General features: G+C 44.2%; 2 protein-coding genes and 1 pseudogene across 2 annotated transcripts; 2 read left to right on the top strand and 1 right to left on the bottom strand.

Moving 5' to 3' along the window:
• Positions 1-1,057: 1,057 nt before the first annotated feature.
• Positions 1,058-2,550, bottom strand: LOC147418411 (uncharacterized; annotated as a pseudogene).
• A 4,573-nt stretch (positions 2,551-7,123) lies between these two features.
• LOC147418410 (uncharacterized) lies at positions 7,124-7,945 on the top strand. Its single transcript, XM_086507369.1, has one exon. The coding sequence runs from the start codon at positions 7,334-7,336 to the stop codon at positions 7,931-7,933; it is 600 nt and encodes a 199-aa protein (XP_086363495.1). The 5' UTR covers positions 7,124-7,333; the 3' UTR covers positions 7,934-7,945.
• Positions 7,946-8,139: 194 nt separating this feature from the next.
• On the top strand, positions 8,140-11,064 carry LOC147418409 (uncharacterized). The gene has a single exon (XM_086507370.1). The coding sequence runs from the start codon at positions 8,153-8,155 to the stop codon at positions 8,663-8,665; it is 513 nt and encodes a 170-aa protein (XP_086363496.1). The 5' UTR covers positions 8,140-8,152; the 3' UTR covers positions 8,666-11,064.
• Positions 11,065-18,422: the final 7,358 nt, after the last annotated feature.

Below are 18,422 nucleotides of genomic sequence, written 5' to 3'. Positions count from 1 at the left end.
TCGTAGCGACGGTTTTAGCGACGCCGGGGGTTATAAAAACCCAGTGTATTTCCGTCGCTAACAGCGTCACAAGAGCACACAACCTCTTGTAGTGAAAGCGCAACAAGTCCTCGACGAGCTTCCTCTTTGCAGTGTTGTCTCGTGGAGTGCATTGATTGCTGGATATGTCCAATAAGGTCAAACTTAGGAAGCTCTAGTTGTTTCCGATAGATGCAGAGAGAGGGTGGTGCACTTTTTAGAGTGCAATAGGTCCTCGACGAGCTTCTTATTCGTAGTGGTCTCATGGGGTGTATTGATTGCAGGATATACAAATATGTACATCAAGTGTGGTGCACTTCTCAGAGGGTAGTATCTATGTCAAATGCAATAGGTCCTCAACGAGCTTCGTGTCGGCAATGTTGTCTCATGGAGTGTATTGATGTAGGATATGTCCAACAGGGTCAGGGCCAGGAAGCTCTCGACTATTTTCAGCACATGCAGAGAGAGAGCATCTTTTCAAATCCAGTCACATACACTTGCACCTTGAAGGCATGTGGCATTACACAAGATGCTGAAATGGGCAGAAGAATTAACGGTGATATTGTTATTTAGGGCTTGTTGAAAGAAAACATTGCGCTTGGCACTACTTTGGTCCACATGTGCCAGATGTCGGTGCACTTCATAAAGCACAAAAGAGCTTCCTGTCTGCAAGATGTGTGGTCTACAGCCCGATGACAAAGGTTTACACACACACACACACACACACACACACACACACACACACACACACACACACACACACACACACACAGAAGGCGGCCGTCCATACTAGATATATATATGCAAGCTATCTTGACATGTGGAATTTGAAAATCAGTACGCCAAAAAAACTCATTGATATTATTCATCACTGCTTTTGCACGCTCTTCATTTCATGAGTGCTCACTATCATATTCAACCAATCAATTTGTTTCTTTACAAAAATTAAAAACTGAAATTGTCTTAAAAAATTTTTGTATTTTCCAATAGCAAAAAGGAAACCCATCTCTATAGCCTTTGCCTTGGGCAGGTCAAAAACAGCTTTGCCTTTTTCATTAGGAAAAAGGGAACACATCACTATGGCCTTATCCTTTGGGCAGACCGAAAAAGGAAAAAAGGTTGAATTATTTCTTAATATGGAGAATCAACAAAGATCCCTTCACTTCATTTGAAGAGCAAAAGGGAAGGAGAACACTGGTCAACGATCATGGGGAGCTAGCCAGGTGGAAAATTGAAGCGAAGAAAAGGTGGGGACTAGCCAACAACTGCCCGTGACATCACATAGCCTGCAGTAGTGAGGGACTCGTGGCAGAGGGAGCTTATTTCTTGATCTAGCCGAGCCGGTAGCACCAAATCTCAAGCTTTCAACCCCTAAATTAGGGGCGGTGCCTCTGCCTACCTTCATCAGATGAGTCTTCAGCAGCAAGACAAAGTGGTCCAACTTTAGAGTGCATGCAAGCCGCGACTCAGAGCATGGTGGATCCAGAAGTGGGGCTTGCTCTGTTTGGCAAACATATACAATGAATGTGCTATAATGAGTCGTCAGACTATGTGGCTTTTTCAGAAGAGATGTGCTTGATAAGGCGAGTCAGGTATTTATCCGTAATATCGTACTTTGATGCCCCGTGAGCTCGAGGTCGGTATTGATAGGCTCCATTTGCCCAACCATTAGAGATTTCTCTGATCGAATTTGTCAATTTGCATCGAGTATGCTACCTATGTCTGCTGGGACATTAGCATTGGGCTCGATTTTTACACGAGTACCCTCGACATGAGCATCCAGTGATGCCGTACTGCTTGAACCACATAATATCCTTGAAGAAAACATCCTTGCAAAGAGTATGCTTGTTTTTCCGCTTTCCGAGTCCCACAGGTACCTTGCGGAGTGCTCCCCCCCGCTGTCCAATAGCGTTGGCAATGTTTGGAGAAGTGGCGAGACTGGTTGACATTGTAGTTGTTGAAGTAGCAGAATTTTGTCTGTTGCATCGTGGAGCATCGACTCCACAGTCTAGCTTGTCGCTTCCTAGCTTGCACATCTCCTTGCAATTTCACCTCTTCCTTAGTAAATGTGTGCTTTCCCTTTGCAATCCTTCCTCCTCCTCCTTGGCACATAATCCCCATATTGGCTACATTTTGCCGCTTTCCAATTCCTGTCTAGAAGCAAGGGATTGCTGCGCTTCCCTTTCACTCGACAATTTTGCGCTTCAGCCATTGCATTCTCTCAGAAGCGGAGCTCTCTTCTTCACAAATTTTCTTTGCCTTCCAACGACGTTAAGTGTGGGCTGAACCCATTTGCATTGGGTCCTGTTCAATCGCATTCAAACCCTCCTCTTCATCAAAGCTTATGACACGAGAGACACCTCCTCCTTCATCTAACCCCCTTGGTGAAAACTCCCCCTGAGTTGACATAATCCGTGGTCAGAAGCTAATTAAAGGCAAGGGACATCTCATATAAAAATTAAAGCATTACTAAACAACGTTTGTATGCAGATAGCCTGTATTACTAGCGAGGGACCAACGATAGTCGTGGAGGAGGCGACATCGAGAGGCTGTGAACAATTCAAGAGCCAAGGCAACAGCAGTGGGTCTGAATCCGTCTGATCCCAAAACCATCATGGTGGGAGAATCTCCAAGTGGCTGCAGCCCCTCCTGCAACAGCCCTCTACGTGCTCTGTCAAAAGCTGCAACCACCATCAGTCTCTCTGCGAATGATCCTTTTTTCGCATGTGCACGGCCTACCGGCCGGTCGCTGACGTTCAAATTCGCCATTGATCCGAGCGCAAACAGTCCATCACTGCACTACATCTACAGAGTTCGCCATCACTACTAGAAAAGTCACGTCCTTATGAGAACTCTCTCTCTCTCTCTCTCTCTAAAGTTTGAACAATCTAGAAAATGGCAATATTCTTCTATCTTTTCTAACCAAAAAAAAAGTTGCATTTTTAAAATAACCAATTAGAATTTATGCATTTTTTTAAAATATTCTCTCTTTTTCACTGACAAAAAGGGAACACATCACTATGGTCTTAGCCCTTTGGGCATACCAAAAAAGCTAAAATGATTGTCCGTGTGCGGGAGAGAGAGAGAGAGAGAGAGAGAGAGAGAGAGAGAGAGAGAGAGAGAGCAGCCAGATCTTGTTGGAGGTACTCTTAGTATTGTCCTTCTCATCCCAGCTTGCCGCTTTGCCTCCACTGTGAACTTTTGAGCCCACCTTCACTCCAAGCCTATGAAGAGCACCTTCTCCTCAACAGCCATCAACGTCTCTCTTGTCCGTGTGTGTGTGTGTGCGTGTGTGCACCGGGGATGCATTGCCAGGGTGTGGCATGCCATGTGCTTGATAGCGCCAGCAATGACGGGCTTAGCGACACTCGATGGTGTGTGCATGTGTCAGAGAGACTGGCCCAGATCACTGTCCACTGGCGGCAATGTACAGAGAGAGAGCGAGAGAGAGAGAGAGAGAGAGAGAGAGAGAGAGAGAGAGAGAGGCGTCTGGACTTTGGCAGGTTGGCAACTATGTAGAGCGTGCGCATGCACACACATCTCTCCGATTGGTAGCTGATGAATCCTTGCAAAGAACGTTGGTACAGGTATGGTCGACCTATGGCAGTGCAAAAAGCCCAGGCATAGTAGTTTGCAGGCAAATGACGGGAACGTTGTGCAGGTATTTGATGCAGTTAGGAGCCAAGTGCACAGGGGTGGAGCACTCGCTAGCAGAAGCTACAAGTATTTTTTGCTATCACAGGTGACAAGATCAAATGCTTATATCACAAGCTTGGGAATGAGGCAAGGGATGCTTGATAGAGGTGCTATGAAGTTTATGATATGGGACTTTGATCGAGATGTGTTCAGAAGACTCTACTTGCCAGGGTATGTATGGCATATGTGGTGTTTTGTAGGTCAAAGATGCTTTTCCAACTCTACTGGTCGGGAGCTTGAAGGTGCCAAGGGATGGTGGATCTCATCTTCAAATGATGTCACAATATATGCATAATGCTTGCTCATGTTTGACGAGTCCAAATTGTTAGGAAATAAGACGTAGCTAAATAGATATTTCAGTAGATTACTTAATGGAGAGAGATAGATTTCACACACAAGAGATTATAGAGCAGAGAGAGAGAGAGAGTACATACGATATACGTGGTTCACCCAATGTGGGCTACGTCCACGGGAAAGCAGTCACTCAATGGCTTTAGTACTTCAAAACAAGAAGTAGTTTACAAAGGGATTATACTCTTAATGGAGCTCCCGTCTTGCTTCACTCTCACCACCTCACACTCACCTTGTTGCATCAACTTTACACTATGAAATGTGTGTAGAAATGGCCTCCTTTTATAGGCCAAAAGGGCTGCTGTCTCTTATGAGAGACAGCCATGTGTAGCCGCCCTTGTGCGAATAAGTCCAAATCGGACCCTCCAATCCGCCCATGTGTGGCCGCCCTTGAGAAGACAAGTCCGCTTTTGAATTCGGCCACCGACCACCGGCCATCGGCCATTGACTACCGGCCATCGGCCAACCGACCGGTTGTTTTCCGACCACTTTCCGGCCACCGTTCGACCATAATATTCCGGCGAAAAAAAGTCTCGGGGGCCTCCGCCCCTGAGGCCTATAAAGTTGCCCCTGATTTTTGTCCGTTAAAATTTTGGTTTCCGGTGAGTGATTTTCCTTCACGCACAATGGCTTCTCTTCATAATGGGGACCTTACAAATGTGCGCTTTTACCACAGAAAATTACAAGGGTAAATCAAGCTCCATACTTAACACAAATCTCTTTCGATGCTCGCATACCGGGGAATGACACTTTTCCAACTAAAAGTTATGGCAAGCAATTGCAACTTTAGAGTCAAGGCGGTTATAACATCTCCCGACGGAGATCTCGTCACCAGAAAAGTTTTTGCGGAGCGAACTTTGTTGACTTATGGCCATGATGAAGCCTTGGAGAATTGTTTTGATGGTGCTCAAGCGAGATAATTGAAGTTTCCTAGCATATGTAGTCAAAGATGTTCATGAAGGGTAGGCCAATTAGCGGAGCCATGGGACGCATGGGAACATTGCCCAAGGAAGGAGTTAAAAAGAAAGAAAAAAAGAATTTTTTAAAGGTTGCCACAGAAAAAAAAACGAGCTGCAGAGCAGATGGAGGGCGCCACGTGCACATAGAAAGGGTGCAGGACTGCTAGTCGATGGGAGAAGGAGCCTCCATGTGTTCGGTGTGGTGGCCATGCAAAAGCAAAGAGGGGGCGACTCAAGGGCGCTTATACAGGGGCGGTAGCATGGAGAGGAGGTGATCATAGTGCTACAGGAAGAGGTTGGGGGGTCTTAGACTCCCAGGTTCCTGAATAGCAGAGGAGGTGGCATAGCAGGTGCAGGAGGGGGAAGGTGGTGCTACTCAAGGGGCACGAACATTCAAGTTGAAGGGGTACTTGAGGACCGGGGGGGAGAAGATTCATGACAGCGGGTGGCCAGAGAGGGCTGCCAGGAGCGCCATTTACAGGTGAGGATGTTTGTAAGAAAGAGTGATAGACCGCTTGTTGGGTATGCAGGAAGAGCATATGATCGAAGGGAGGAGAGCTGCAGGTTGGAGTACCGTGAGAAGGAGAAAGCTTGGAAGTACCGAAAAGGAGAAGGGCAGGTTGGAGGTTACCAGAAGGAGCAATCAATGCTCTTTAAGAGTGCATGGAGGAATGCAGAAGGGGCTACTTGGGCGCTAGCTGCTGAGGAGTGCCGTGAGTAGGAGAAGAAGGCCGCCAAGGAGTTGAGGCAGGCCGGTGTTCTTGCCATGCTGCTCTACATTAAGAAGCCGATAACTGTAGGTTGAAGGTTGTGAGCACGAGATCATCGAGGGTGGCGATGTGGAGAACACTGAGGGGCTAAAGTTCAGAGCCGAAAGTTGCTTGCAAGCTGGAGGCTGCTTGAGTAAGAGTTGGACTATGGTGCAGGGCCAAGACGGATACTTAGGTACCATCAGTTGCACAGGTGCTGGTGGCATGAAAAACTGGGGGTTGTCACCGGATAAAACACTGTTAGTGCATGAGGCAGCGCTACTGCTGAGGCTCAAGAGCAAGAGAGGATTGATGTATAGTGCAGGTGGCTCATGCAATGCTCATTTAGGAGGGTGAAGAGCATCACTATCTAAAGAGAAGGAGAGCCGCCAACGATGGTGGCCGGTAATCGGTACGCGGATAGGAGAGCCACCATGGTGGCAAATGAAAAGCACGGGTTGTACTCGCCGTTAACGACATCATTGTACCTGCACATATATGTGTTTTGATGCATGATTTTTTCTACGGTTTATGCGATTGCTCGACTCGCATCACTTTACTACTTCGTCTCGTCTTGTGCGTCTCGTCCGTGGTAGCGATGGCTCCGGACCACATGGGTGTGTGTGTGTGCAGAGAGAGAGAGAGAGAGAGAGAGAGAGAGAGAGAGAGAGAGAGAGAGAGAGAGAGAGAGAGAGAGAGAGAGAGAGAGAGAGTGATTGCCATTGCAGCGTGGGTGTGGGTTTGCGTGCGGTCGAGGTGTGTGAGGCCTCCCACCGATCTGTGAGTGTGTTTACGGGATTTGGTGAGTGTATGCATCAATATGTGGGCTACGGGTGATGTTGATGGGCTTGTTGTGTTGAGCTGTTTTTGGGTGAGTGTGTATAGCTGGTGGTGCTCGTAGGCAAGTGGGTGCATTGGAGATTGGCAGATAGTGTGCATGTGTGTGTGATTCTGTGTGGTTAGGGGTATAGAGAGTCAGGCATATTGTGTGCCGGCTGTTGTTCCCATTTTCCCCTTTCCATCAGTGGTGCACCCATTGAGGACCTACTGATTGCTCCTTGGCGAAGTCAAAGACGGTGTTGCGGTTTGAAGAGCAAGATCTAACAAGAATGGCATGGTCGGGTTTTCCGACTTTTACAAGTGCTGAAGATTCCCTGGGCTATAGAGAGTCAGGCATATTGTGTGCCGGCTGTTGTTCCCATTTTCCCCTTTCCATCAGTGGTGCACCCACTGAGGACCTACTGATTGCTCCTTGGCGAAGTCAAAGACGGTGTTGCGGTTTGAAGAGCAAGATCTAACAAGAATGGCATGGTCGGGTTTTCCGACTTTTACAAGTGCTGAAGATGCTGAGGTTTGGCTGCAAGACTACGGCCTTTTTTTACTGGACAGCAGCTTGTCAAGAGCAAAGGGGGTGGCCCAAGCTTTCCCGATCTTGGTTCGTGGAAAAGAAAAGGTATGGTACGAGGGCTTACAGGCTGAAGAAAACAGGATTGGAGCATATTGGAAGTGGCATTCTGAAGCCGATATGTGGCCAACAGGCAGTGGAGTGAAGTGAAGCAAATGATGGACAACCTAAAGCAAAGCATTGACGGTGATTTTCGAGCATTCGTGTCGGAGTTCGAGGCCATATGGAGCGAGTTGGTGAAGGTAACTGCTGTAGAGAATGCAGATTTTTTGAAGATGACCAAGTTTGTGGACTGCTTGCATGTAAAAGTACTGGATAAAGTCGAGATAGATGGACCGTGCACGTACGAGGAGGTGGTAGCCTATGCGCAGAGCAGGACGAAGAAGGTTTTAAAGAAGCAACATGCAAAGCAAGTTCTGGCGAGTCCATTGGTGCCAAGGCCAATTGCTAGGGAAGAGCTTCAGGTAATCCGACCCTTTGTTGATGCACATGTGGTAGCAGTGGATAAGCGTGATGACAGAGTAGAGACGATATCCTGTGGGCCTATGAGGCCTCAACAGCTACAGAGACGAGTCTACAGAGTACCGCCTGATGTGCTTGACCAAGTGACTTATGAAAAGCAAGCAGAGGAGAAGATAGCTGAAGTGCCAAAGCCGGTGAATTTTGTGGAGAAAGATGAGGAGTATTCGAGCTATAGCATTGCCTTGGATACGGACAACATATGGGGAAACGGAGTCTTCTTTCTCAATGTATGAGACATATGATGTTATGCATGTCGATAAGGTGGTCAAAGAGCAATAGATTGTAGGTGAAGAGAAATTTTGTGTAGACCAAGGGGTTGGGAAACCCTCTCTCTTGCCTTATGATGGTAAGGCCAGTTGACTAAAGAACAGTGCTTCGATGAAGCAGACTGAGGGTTCGATGATCCAGTGGTCGATGTAGATGACGAATCGCAAGTTTTGGTTGTTAAAGCTATGGCGAGAATACAAGGTATGCAAGGCTTTTCGCCTTTTCCAGTGCTATTTGAAGGGACTACAAGTGAAGGTATGCCAGCGTTTGCTTTGGAGGATCAGTTTCCGCAGGTGGATGCCATGCAGTTGATGGATATGTTGTTGAAGGTTGCTATGAAAGCGCCTCTATGCCAATTGCTACAGATTATCTTGTTTGAAGACAATCATGCTATGGTGAGCTCTCTAGCCGATGGCGAGTTGGTTTCATATGATGTCACTGCTACAGACATTGGTATAGTACATTCTTATCCAGTGTACAAAGCAAGTTTATGGATACAAGTTGAAGGAAGACCAGGCTATGCCAAGCAAGAGTGGTCGGCTTACAGATTTTTTGGTACAAAGCAGGGATGGTTTGTATGTGCTTTACAGACGGATGGTGATAATCGATGCCATATTTTTGATCCAGGTGGAGTTTACACTATGCTTGGGAGAGCCTATGGCTTTCCATTTGATCCGGGCGGGTTCTACAGCCAGTGAAAGTCTCTCTCTATCTATCTAATGCTTATGTAAATAATAACTACCAGTTCTCTTCTTATGCAATGATATATTATCTAAATAATGCTATCGTTGAGCATGAATGCTCAACGAGGGGTTGGGCAACGATGGTACAGCTGAGGAGGGTCGACCTATGGTAGTGCAAAAAGCCCAGGCATAGTAGTTTACAGGCAAATGATGGGAACATTGTGCAGGTATTTGATGCAGTTAGGAGCCAAGTGCATAGGGATGGAGCACTCGCTAGCAGAAGCTACAAGTATTTTTTGCTATCACAAGCGACATGATCAAATGCTTATATCACAAGCTTGGGAATGAGGCAAGGGATGCTTGATAGAGGTGCTATGAAGTTTATGATATGGGACTTTGATCGAGTTGTCTGCAAGAGAATCTACTTGCCAGGGTATGTATGCCATATGTGGTGTTTTGTGGGTGAAATATGCTTTTCCAACTCTACTGGTCGGGAGCTTGAAGGTGCCAAGGGATGGTGGATCTCACCTTCAAATGATGCCACAATATATACATAATGCTTGCTCATGTTTGACGAGTCCAAATCTCTTTGGATGCTCGCATACCGAGGAATGGCACTTTTCCAACTAAAAGTTATGGCAAGCAATTGCAACTTTAGAGTCAAGGCGGTTGTAACATCTCCCGACGGAGATCTCGTCACCAGAAAAGTTTTTGTGGAGAGAACTTTGTTGACTTATGGCCATGATGAAGCCTTGGAGAATTGTTTTGATGGTGCTCAAGCTAGCTAATTGAATTTTCCTAGTATCTGTAGTCAAAGATGTTCATGAAGGGTAGGTCGATGAGAGGAGCCATGGGACGTGTGCAAACATATATTGCCGAAGCCAGGAGTTTAAAGAAAAGAAAAAAAGAATTTTTAAAAGGTTGCCATAGAAAAAAAATGAGCTGCAGTAGGTGGAGGGCGCCACATAAAAACGGTGGCAGGACTGCTAGTCGATTGGAGAAGGAGCCGCCATGTGTTCGGTGTGGTGGCCATGCAAAAGCAAAGACGGGGCGACTCAAGGGCGCTACAGGGGCGGTAGCATGGAGAGGAGGTGATCACAGCGCTAAAGAAAGAGGTTGGGGGGTCTTAGACCTGCAGGTTCTTGAATAGCAGAGGAGGTGGCACAGCAGGTGCAGGAGGGGGAAGGTGGTGCTACTCAAGGGGCACGAACATTCAAGTTGAAGGGGTACTTGAGGACCGGGGGGGAGAAGATTCATGACAGCGGGTGGCCAGAGAGGGCTGCCAGGAGCGCCATTTGCAGGTGAGGAGGTTCGTGATAGACCGCTTGTTGGGTATGCGGGAAGGGCATGTGATCGAAGGGAGGAGAGCTGCGGGTTGGAGGACCGTGAGAAGGAGAAAGCTTGGGAGTACCGAAAAGGAGAAGGGGAGGTTGGAGGTTACCAGAAGCAACAATCAATGCTCTTTAAGAGCGGCGCATGGAGGAATGCAGAAGGGGCTGCAGCTGCTTGGGGGCTAGCTGCTGAGGAGTGCCGTGAGTAGGAGAAGAAGGCCGCCAAGGAGTTGAGGCAAGCCGGTGTTCTTGCACATGCTGCGCTACATTAAGAAGCCAATAACTGCAGGTTGAAGGTTGTGAGCACGAGATCGTCGAGGGTGGCAATGTGGAGAACACTGAGGGGCTGAAGTTTAGAGCCGAAGTTGCTTGCAAGCTGGAGGCTGCTTGAGTAGGAGCTGGAACATGGTGCAGGGCCAAGACGGATAGCTAGGTACCATCAGTTGCACATGTGCTGGTGGCATGAGAAGCTGGGGGTCATCACCGAATAAAACATTGTTAGTGCATGAGGCAGTGCTACTGCTGAGTCTCAAGAGCAAGAGAGGATTGATGTATAGTGCAGGTGGCTCATGCAATGCTCATTTAGGAGGGTGAAGAGCATCACTATCTAAAGAGAAGGAGAGCCGCCAACGAAGGTGGTTGGTAATCGGTTAAGGAGAGCCACCATGGTGGCAAATGAAAAACATGTGTTGTACTGGCCGTTAACGCCATCATTGTACCCGCATATATATGTGTTTTGATGCATGATTTTTTCTACGGTTTATATGATTGCTCGACTCGCATCACTTTATTACTTCGTCCTGGCTAATGCGTCTCGTCCGTGGTAGCGATGGCTCCCGACCACACGGATGTGTGTGTGTGTGCACAAAGAGAGAGAGAGGGAGAGAGTGATTGCCGTTGCAGCGTGGGTGTGGGTTTCTGTGCGGTCGAGGTGTGTGAGGCCTCTCGATGTGAGTGTGTTTACGGGATTTGGTGAGTGTATGCATCAATATGTGGGATACGGGTGATGTTTTGTTGATGGGCTTGTTGTGCTGAGCTGTTTTTGGGTGAGTGTGTATAGCCGGTGGTGCTCGTAGGCAAGTGGGTGCATTGGAGATTGGCAGATAGTGTGCGTGTGTGTGTGTGTGATTCTGTGTGGTTAGGGGTGCGGGTTAATCCATGGGCTATAGAGAGTCAGGCATATTGTGTGCGGGTGTTGTTCCGAGTTCCCGCTTTCCAACGTGTGTGTGTGTGGCTTGAAGACGCTGCAGGCTCACCCACATCAGAGAGGCACCTCAACCCCTGCAACAACAACACCCAGATATGAGGATGGCTGTGAAGAACACACATACATATGCCGTAATGGCCCACCTTATCGCCCTAGAACCTGCTGTGAAGCACCCGCATGAGAGAGAGAGAGAGAGAGAGAGAGAGAGAGAGAGAGAGAGAGAGAGAGAGAGAGAGAGAGAGAAGGCTCACCCACATCAGAGAGGCACCTCAACCCCTGCAACAACAACACCCAGATATGAGGATGGCTGTGAAGAACACACATACATATGCCGTAATGGCCCACCTTATCGCCCTAGAACCTGCTGTGAAGCACCCGCATGAGAGAGAGAGAGAGAGAGAGAGAGAGAGAGAGAGAGAGAGAGAGAGAAGGGATGGCTCTGGTGATTAGAAAGAAGTGCGCCCATCTCACTCTGCTTCCTGCAATATCTTGCTTTGCCAAACTCGGTGCAGTATACCGCATTTCAAGGGTTTGTCTCACGCCCCACTCACCCGCATCCCGAGAGTCGAGACCCGCTCTCAATTCAATGTATCGGTAGCCTCTCTCTCTCTCTCTCTCTCTCTCTCTCTCTCTCTCTCTTCCCATTGTCTATTTGTCTCTCTCTCTGTGAGCATGTAGGAGATAGTGCACACTTGCTTGAAGTGGCCGGAGAAAGCACGTTTCGTCACGTGGTCGAGCAGAGGGGCCGAAATCCCTTCCCCCATTATAATAGTATAGATAGCTACTCTTTTAAACAAGTAAAAAGGTCATGGTGGCTTTCTAAGAGGGCTCCCCCATAAACCCTCTTAATCAAACTTTAAGAGAAGGGCCCTTTTAAATGTAAAGGGCCCTATAAAATTCCCTTTGTGTGCCCATAAGCCTTTAAACAACAAGTTTTCAGTCATTTGCGCCAAGGAATTGGGAGTAGTCTTTCTCTTTTTGACTTGTTGATCTCAGATACCAAGTTATAAAAGCGTTTCTCAAGTGTAGGGGGTGGTTGAAAGACCCATACATTTTCAATGAGACATTTTAGGTGAAGGGCCCTTCACTTTTGTGGAGGCCTATGAGGCACGGATTAGTTTTTTCAAGGGCCCCCTAATAGCACCTTTAGAGGGCCTGTGGGGGAGCCCTCTAAAACAATAACAAAATGATAAAATCATTACGTTGAGTTTAACTAGAATTATATAAGGTAAATTATATAAGGTAAAGCATTGTTCAAGAATATCTCTTTTATTAAAGGATTGAGTTTCTTCCTTGCAAAGAAGCAAACCGAAAATAATAGTCGAATTTTTGAATTTGTAAGATTTTTTAACTAAGTCCTCACATATTTCACCATTTCTTCTTCCCTTTACCATGGTTTGCTCATTTAGTGTGTGTGTGTATATGTATATGTGATACTGGATGGAGCCTTCAATGCAAGTTTTGAAACTCTTCAGTACATAGTTAGTACGGTTTATGGCATTTACGCTTTGAAAGTGTGACATTGTATATTTTGAATAACAAAAATATTTGTTTTTCCTTATTTTCTCAACGAGTTTCACTTTGAAATGCCAATTATCAACGTAAAGTTAGCCTCTTCCTCATTGGTCGAGCACCACTCTCTCTTTAGAACTAAAAGGCCCAAAAGTGAGTCCAAAGTTCTCCTAATGCAACCTGGAAAATTTAGCAGGGAAGGCAAAGATATAGGCAAGGTTCTTGAAGATTGGATTGAGTGCATGGATAAGTACTTTGATTTAGCTCATTCGTCTGCAGTAAACAAAGCTATCATTGCTAAGTTCAAACTAGAGAAAACAGTCAAGTGTTGGTGGAGAGGCCATTGCATAGAAAACAATGTTGATCCTAATGCTACAACTTGGGATTATCTTAAGACCGAGCTCAAGAAGAACTATCAGAACAAATCTTATCATTCAGATTGTATGAAGGAGTTTCTTGATTGTATTGAAGGAGCCAGAGATCTAAAATCATACTATCAACATTTCTTAACCCTTGTCAAGTATGCTCCAGTACGAATGACTCAAGAGATCAAGGTAGCTCGATTCGTATCAGGGTTACATAATCTTATGAAGACTAGACTCCAGAGTCTTCCTCTTAACAATTTTGCAGATGTCCTTGATGCAAGCAAACCCATTGAAATAGAGTTATCCACTATCAAAAAGAGGAAACCGAAACCTATTCCTGTTCATGAAATCAAAAGGCCTCGCCCCGAGGAGGAACAAAGGTCTGGAAATCCACAACAAAGAAGAGAGAACTTATTACATATGAAAGCCATACAAGATCATTTGTGCAACACTTATCTTGATCATGGTCATCAATCTAGGGATTGTCCATTTAACAATTCAAGCTTTAGAGGATTGGTGGGCAATTATGAACCTAGAAACTTTAATCCGAATTGGAATTTTGGAAATTGTAGACCTAGACCATTGGCAATTCAGAGGAACTTCAATCAGCAGAACTTTAACCAAATTTAGAGACAACCTCAAAACCAAGGGAAGTTTAGACCAGGCAATCCACCTTTTGTTCGGAATGGACCACCTGCCAATAATAACAACAATGGAAATGTTAACCGTCAACCTCGTCGAGGAGGAGGAGAAAATCAAAGACCTCAAGGAAGACCTCAAATTAACAGAGCTCAGGGGGCTAGAGGTGAAGGAAATCAGGAAAACACCTCTGTTCATGCTGCAATTGAACATCACGGAGTGAATGAACAATTTTCAATAATTCAAATCCCAAAGGAGTATCAAGGTACTTATTGATTGATTCAGGGAGTACACATTCTTTCGTCTCTCTTAAGTGCGTCAAAAATCTCATTTTGCCTGAACACCCTGTGAAGAACTTACAGTGGAATTAGAAAGGTTAAATATTCTACTTTAGTGGATAACTTGAATTTTGTTTTGGATGGTCACAATACATCTACAAACTTCAGAGTCTTACCCATAGGGATTTACAATGTTATCCTAGGAATGGATTGGCTTAAAGCCAATGATGCTCACGTACATTGTAAAGATGCTTTATTGATTTCAAAAATGACTAAAAATCTGGGTTACAGTTACTGGAAAACGGGAAGATCCTAAACTCAGACTAATGATCTTCACCAAACTTATGAAGAGTTATAGGAAAAATGAAAGAATTTACACAGTAAACCTTAACCCTAAGGAGGACAAGATCACTTGAACCTCAATGGATAACAAAATTTGATGATGTATGTTTCAAAGAACTTTCACAATTATCACCCAAGCGTGATGTTGATCATGCAATAGAGCTTACTCTAGGAGCTCAACTAGTTGTCCATAGAGCATACAAAATATCGATACTTGGATCTGCACGGAACTCAAGCAGCAACTAACTCAACTTCTTGAACAAGTCTTCATTCGACCCAACATTTTTCCATGGAGTACTCTAGTTCTCTTTAATTGGAAGAAGGATGGTACTCTACGTCTTTGTATTGATTATCAAGAATAAGTATGCATTACCAAGGATTGATGAACTTCTTGACTGATTACATAGAGTTTCTATCTTCACAAAAAATGCTCTTAAGTCGGGATATTACCAAATCTGAATCAAGGAGAAGGACATACCAAAGACAAGATTTAATACTCGTTTTTGGACATTATGAATTTACAGTTATGCCTTTTGGACTTACCAATTCTCCTGCAACTTTTTAATTGTCTCATTATCGATGTGTTTCGAGAGCATCTTGATGATTTTTTTATCCTCTTCTTTGATGATTTCCTGGTTTATTCAAGAAATGCAAAAGAACACAAACAATATGTGTGTCAATTACTTGAACTTCTTTGTCATGCCAAACGTAACAAATGCACCTTCTTCACTGACATGGTGGAATATTTGGGATTTATTGTATTGATGGATGGTGTTTCTACTTATCCAAGTAAGATGGAAGCTGTTATAGCTTGGCTTGCACCAAAATTAGTAGGAGAATTACGTGGCTTTCTTGGTTAAGCAGGATGGTATCGTACATTTATTCAGGGCTACGCTAAGATTTCATCTCCATTGACTAATACACTTAAAAAGGCTAAAGTGTTTACTTGGAATGAACGTGCTCAAGCTAGTTTTGAGAAGCTCCAATACTACAACTTTGAGACTTCTCAAAGACATTCATTGTGCTCACTGGTGCAAGTGGACAAGCAATCAATGGCGTATTGTCTCAAGAAGGAAAACTAGTAGCTTATGAATCTTGTAAGTTACGTATACATGAGTTAAATTATCCTACACATGATTTGGAATTATTATCTGTTGTGCATACTCTTAAAGTATGGTGACATTATCTTCTTGGAAGAAGGATATTTGAACTACATACCGACCATAAAAGCCTGAAGTGGATCTACACCCAACCTGACCTTAATACGTGGAAATGAAGATGGATGGAGTTGCTATGCGAATATGATTTTGGAATCAAATACAAATCTGGGAAAGAACATCTTGTGGCCGATGCTTTAAGCAGGAAGAGTACTGTAGCGGCTGTCACAACCTCCACTACCTCTTTAACTGACCTTATTTGAGGAGGTATTCCTTAGGACTCATATTACATAAAAATCCAATACTTGATGAACTTAAATAATTGCACGGAGAAGCAAGAGAGGAAAATCAAAGGCTTTCACATTGAGGCATTGACCTTTACTTCAATAAATGTCTATGTATCCCAAATCAAGGTGGAATCAAACTTCAGATATTACAAGAATCTCATGAAATACCTATAGCAGGACACCTAGGATACATTAAGACTTACTCTATTGTAAGGAGGAGTTTCTTTTGGCCAGGAATAAAGCATGATGTGTTGAACTATGTTACAAGATGTTACCATGTCAACATATTAAAGCTGAACGGGTTCGATACCTCGGTAAGATTCAACCTTGTTGAGATGTAGAGAGAAAGAGAGAGAGACGAGACAAGAGACACACCATATACGTTCCCAAAGACTGATTCATATTGAGGACAAGATACAAATATATAGGTAAGACCAAGTTTAGTAGAGTGAGCCATATATAGCTCCAACACCCCTACTCAAACAAAGGTCTCTAGCTTTGGATGAAAAAACCCTCGGGGAGTTCAAGGGAAAAACCCAAGCTCCTATACAATGTGAAAATATGAACCAGCGGTGATGATGTGAAAGTGAATTGTGCATCTATGTACAAATATTCAAGTGACTTAGATATCACAATGTGCAAATGTGGAGTGTGCATAGTGCATGGTACCTAAAAGATTACAATGTCATATATACAAAGCTACTATAATAGCAAAGAAGCTAATCTAGAAAGAGTGATGCCGAAGCAACTCCAAGATCCGAGCGCAAGAGGATGAAACGTGACTTGTTGAGGCCTTTGGTCAAAATGTCTGCAATCATCTGGTCACTTGGATAGTGTTCAACCATAATGGTTCCTTTGCGTACTTCATACTTGACATAATGATAATGCACAGCAATGTGCTTTGACTTATTATGTTGAACATAGTCTTTTGCAAGACTAATAGCACTTTGGTTGTTACACCGCAAGGGTGTGCTAGAAAGAGGAGAGTGACCAATATCAACCAGCATTTGTCGAAGCCAAATCAACTCACGAGCTGCAAGTGATGCCGCAACATATTCTGACTCAGTCGTAGAAACTGCAACACAACATTGTTTCTTGCTGGTCCAAGAAACAAGACAACCATTTATAAAGAAGCAATTTCCACTAGTAGATCGGATAGATAAATGTGAGCTTGCCCACTCTGCATCTGTGTAACCCAAAAGAGAAAGAGTTTGCATAGAATCCGATGTGAGTTGTCGTCGATAGACTAAACCAAAATCTGTAGTGCCTTTTAAGTATTTCAATACATGCTTTGTAGCTTTGCAGCAGACCAATTCTTAAGAGAAGGACATGCAAGATGTTGTCCAAGATAATTAGCAGCAAACAGAATATCAGGATGAGTGTTCATGCCAACAAACTGAAGACATCCAATCAAGTTAGCATAAGGTTGATTTGTGACAAGTTGACCACCATTGTCAGAAGTGTTCTTCGTAGAGCTCGCAAGACAAGGTGTGTTGGCTGAATGAGCAGATTCCATACCAAATTTTTGAATAGTATCTGCAATAAACTTTGACTGTCGAAGGAATAAAATACCTTTTGTATGGTTCCATTGGATTTGAATGCCAAGACAAGAGTGAATCTCTCCAAGATCCACCATATCAAATGCAAAAGACAATAACTTTTTCACTTGCTGAAGAAAATCCCAAATCATTGGAAACAAGGATCGTATCATCCACATAAAGAGCAAGAATCACAAAATTGCTACCTTGGCATTTTATGTATAAGTTGGGGTCTGACGAGCAAGAGATGAATCCTTTAGAGGTGAGAAAAGATCAAATTTTGTATACCAGGCTCGCGAAGCTTGTTTGAGACCATATAGTGCCTTATGGAGTTGAGCAACAAGGTCTTCTTTACCTGGAATAACAAACCCTTCTGGTTATTCCATATAAATTTCCTCTTCCAAGTCACCATTAAGAAAAGCAGTTCGCACATCCATTTGATGAGCTTCTAAATCAAATTGAACAGCAAATGCCAATAAAACGCGAACAAGTGGTGAAAAAGTCTCTTGATAATCAACACCAGCTACTTGGGAGTAACCTTTTGCAACTAAATGCGCCTTGAACTTGTCAAAAGATCCATCTGCTTGTACTTTTGTCTTATACACACACTTACATTTCATAGCTGTACGACCAGGAGGTAATTCAGTTAGTATCCATGTACCTTTAGAGATAAGAGAATCATACTCTGCTTCCATAGCCTCTTGCCATTGATCCTTTTGTGGCGAAGATATAGCTTCATCATAAGTAACGGGATCTTCAGAAGTAGAAAAATCATTATCAGCAATATCGTCATCATAAACATGACATGAGCCATGTTCAAAATCAATAGGCAGATCAACAAAAATATCAATATCATCATTGGAAACATTTGGAATGGATGGTTGTGAAGAGGAAAGTTGCTCTATAGGAAGAGTTTCATCTTCTGAAAGAAATGGAAAAGCCTGAAGCAATGATTTAGTATCATCAGAATCATCCATGGACCATGAGCCTCCCATAAGCTGTTCGTTAAAAGTAGCATCACGATTCACAATTACTTTCTTGGAGGAAGGGTCATAGAATTTATAGCCTTTGGAAGTGTCAGAATGTCCAATAAAAATAACTTTAAGACCAGGAGCA

Source organism: Adiantum capillus-veneris, chromosome 30 (genome assembly GCF_014529385.1).
Source record: "Adiantum capillus-veneris isolate H3 chromosome 30, ASM1452938v2, whole genome shotgun sequence".
In the NCBI taxonomy this organism is placed as follows: Eukaryota; Viridiplantae; Streptophyta; class Polypodiopsida; order Polypodiales; family Pteridaceae; genus Adiantum; species Adiantum capillus-veneris.
This window is presented reverse-complemented; position numbering and strand designations above follow the sequence as displayed.

Coding starts and splice junctions, on each gene's coding strand:
- LOC147418410 (XM_086507369.1), top strand. CDS start 7,334: ATGATGGACAACCTAAAGCAAAGCATTGACGGTGATTTTCGAGCATTC.
- LOC147418409 (XM_086507370.1), top strand. CDS start 8,153: ATGGCGAGAATACAAGGTATGCAAGGCTTTTCGCCTTTTCCAGTGCTA.